We start from the raw sequence: 3042 nt of genomic DNA, 5'->3' as shown, positions 1-3042 counted from the left end.
GGGAAACCCTAGATCTCCTTGGGATCGAGCGATGGCGGTGCTTTTGCGCTGTAATCCCTCTTCAGAGCATGTTTTGGAGTTTGCTCCGGTTGAAGGGACCAGCGACGCCGACAGCGCACGCCCGGTGGCGCAAGTGCCGACAAAAATTGCGCTGACTACGGTCATGGCGGACGATGGCGGCGTCTTTGATGTTGTTTCCTTGTCGAGGAATCATCGTTGCAGTTTGCGTCATCAGGCTCAGGATGCTCCGAGAAAACTCTAGATCTGGGTCTCCCAGATCGGACGATGATGGCGTTCTCTGTATCGCTTTCCCTCCTGGGGGCATCATTTTGGAGCAAGTGATGGCTGAAGGTGGCAAGAGGAGGAGCGGTGTTACATCTACCGCAAGGCCGACGACGAATCACGGCGGCATGGCGCTGCGGAGTTTCAGCGATGGGCGCGCGCGGATGGACACGTGCAGGATGGTTGCGTTGTCCAACGCCATGGTGGCTTCGATGGTAGGCCTGGCAAGGTTGGTGCGTCAGGACCTGCTCTAGAGATGGATCAGTGGTTGGTGGTGGCGGCGGCCTCTGTAAGTGCCCCAGACCGGGGTGTGACCCAATCCCAGCATTATGGCATGGTTGAGGCATCCGGCTTTAGATGTTAGGAGTTGGTGCGATGTCTGTTTTGTATTAGGCTCGGATATTTGCCACCCCTTCATCAAGGGGATAGGAATAGCGACAGATGTGTTGCTAAGATGATGGCTTCAAGCATACTGATGTATTACTTTGTAAGGTCTTTATAAATAATTAATAACATGACTGCATGCATCGTTCACATGCATAGGCAGGGGTATATCCTCCTTTCCAAAAAAAAGTTTTTTTCTGGTAAACATTTCCTGTGACCACAATAGGGTTGCACATGGCTTAACAAACTATAAAGGCACGAAGATAGCACTGCGTGTTGGCTTAACCAAACTCATTACTAAGGATTGCAACTCCATGATCTTGAAATAAATATCAATCAACTGCTGAAGAGCGCCGTACTCCAGTCTCCTCGTGAAGCCAGCCCGGTCGTGGCATCCGGAAGAAACAACAACGATGTGCAATCATGCAACCCTATCCGTTTCTGCCCCTTTTTTTTTTTGGAAAAACGCTGTCCGGTCTGGGTGCACCCGATGGAGGAGTGACGGACAACTTCTTCCCGTAGCCATCGGACGCAACGAGCGCGCGAGAAATGGAAAATATCTAGGCGGACAGCGCGGGAGCCACCCGCGGAAACAATCCCGTGCGCACACGTAGGCGCCGGAAGGAACAGAGGAGACGTTCTAGAGGCGTCGCGAGCGCCAACCCCCGAACCTTCTCCAAATCTCCATTCCCCCTTTCTTAACACTCGCCGCCGCCGCCGCCGCAGCAGCAGCAGCAGAATCCCCACACGACCGACAACCGCTCCCCTCGCCCTGCTCTGGATTGAGTGATTAGCTTCTCGATTCGACCAGCACCGGGGCCAGCCGATCGACGGCCGCTCGTGATCGATGGACGTGGACGCGGCGCCGGCGCTGAAGAGGAAGGGCGCCGACGCGCCGGAGCTGTGGCTGGACGACGACGTCGGCCCCGGGTTCCCCGTCGCCCCCCGCGCCACCAAGATCCGCCGCCTGGTACGTGCCTGCCAATCTGACTTGCTCGCTGTTCTCCCCTTATCGGATGTGCTAAGCGGTGGCGGTGCTTTGTTTGGTTCTGGGTGTGCGCAGGACCCGGACATGATGCCTATCGTGCCCGGCGCGGTCGTGCCGCCACCGCCACCGGGGACGCAGCCGCCGGTGGCGGGCTTCGGGGTGGCTGAGGAGGCGCCGATGTGCGGCGACGCGGCGGTGGTGCCGGTGGACATGGCGACGGCGCCGCCGCTGCCGGCCAACGAGGAGAGGGCGATCGTCTTGTACCGGCCCGCCGAGGCCGAGCGCAGGCTTCTGCTCGGCCCGCTCCGGCCGGGCGGCCATCTCCGCGTCAGCCCCCAGTGGATCCAAGCGCTCAACGGTACGTGCCCTTGCCTCCCGTTGGAGCTTCGCTTCCGGGCGGGTTCAATTCCATTGCTGTGATGTCCCCAACTGCTTGGATCGATGTAATCTGATCAGCGATTCGATTCGATTACGCAGGCACGGTGCTGCAAGAGGCGAGCAACCGCCGCGCGCTGTTCGAGGGGCTCGCCGGAGCCGAGGCCTCGAACCTAGCGATGGTCACCTGGGCGCCGTCCCGCGCGCAGGCGGCGTCCACGGCCGCGGAGATGATGGAAGCCGAGGACGGCGAGAGCGCGTCCATGGAGGTGGAGCAGGACAGGTCCGGGCAGCAGCTCCCGATGCCCCTGTGGCCGCAGCAGCAGCCGCACTGCATGGTGCAGCAGCAGCCCATCCCGGTGGCATGGTCATTGTGAAGCGCCTCCGGTGTAGCGTTAGGAGAAAGGAGAATCCTTAGGTGCAGGTGTCTGTAGTAGTGTTCTTCAACGGTGGTTTTGGTCTGCGGCGCTGCTCTGCCTCCATGGTGCGAGCAGAGGTGGTGCGGAGAGCAGGAGACGGCCGGTTGACGCCGTCGTTTTAGCGGGAGGGGGGCGACGGTGGTCTCGTCTCGCCAGTGGGTCCGAAGTAACAATCGACAGGAGACTGTTCATATGGATAGATAGCCTTCCAAGGGCAAAGATCAATGTGGCTATCTTCCATTTTGGTTTGGACTTTGGACCAGAGCAGAGGAGGTGTGTGCTGTATCCTTGGGCCGTCCATGGCGTGATCCTCTATCGTTTGTTCAATCGAGCACCAATGTCACAGAAAAGTTTACCAACAAAGTAGTCCTAGTTGTGTACATTTGGCCTTGCTCTGTTTTTCAAGTGCTCGCAATTGAGAATTTTCTAGCACCAACGTCGAGACAAGCTACGAAGCACCGATACGTCAGAATTCTCTGTATCGCTGTTCAGGCCGATACGCCGATACACCAGATACGGCTTAGATATGGGTATCCCAGAAGTATCTCAGTTTTTGATTTAAAAAATAAATAAGTAATGCCGATACTTTTTGAT

General features: G+C 57.5%; 1 protein-coding gene across 1 annotated transcript; it reads left to right on the top strand.

Annotated features, from left to right (window-relative positions):
* The first annotated feature begins 1246 nt into the window (after nucleotides 1–1246).
* Nucleotides 1247–2830, top strand: LOC119302102. Its single transcript, XM_037579120.1, has 3 exons — nucleotides 1247–1636; nucleotides 1730–2012; nucleotides 2132–2830. Exons 1-3 carry the CDS (start codon nucleotides 1514–1516, stop codon nucleotides 2404–2406), a joined length of 681 nt encoding a protein of 226 aa, XP_037435017.1. The 5' UTR covers nucleotides 1247–1513; the 3' UTR covers nucleotides 2407–2830.
* Nucleotides 2831–3042: the final 212 nt, after the last annotated feature.

The sequence above is a fragment of the Triticum dicoccoides genome, chromosome 5A (genome assembly GCF_002162155.2).
Source record: "Triticum dicoccoides isolate Atlit2015 ecotype Zavitan chromosome 5A, WEW_v2.0, whole genome shotgun sequence".
Classification (NCBI taxonomy): domain Eukaryota; kingdom Viridiplantae; phylum Streptophyta; class Magnoliopsida; order Poales; family Poaceae; genus Triticum; species Triticum dicoccoides.
Note: the sequence above shows the minus strand (reverse complement) of the source record. Positions and strands in the feature narration are given on the sequence as shown.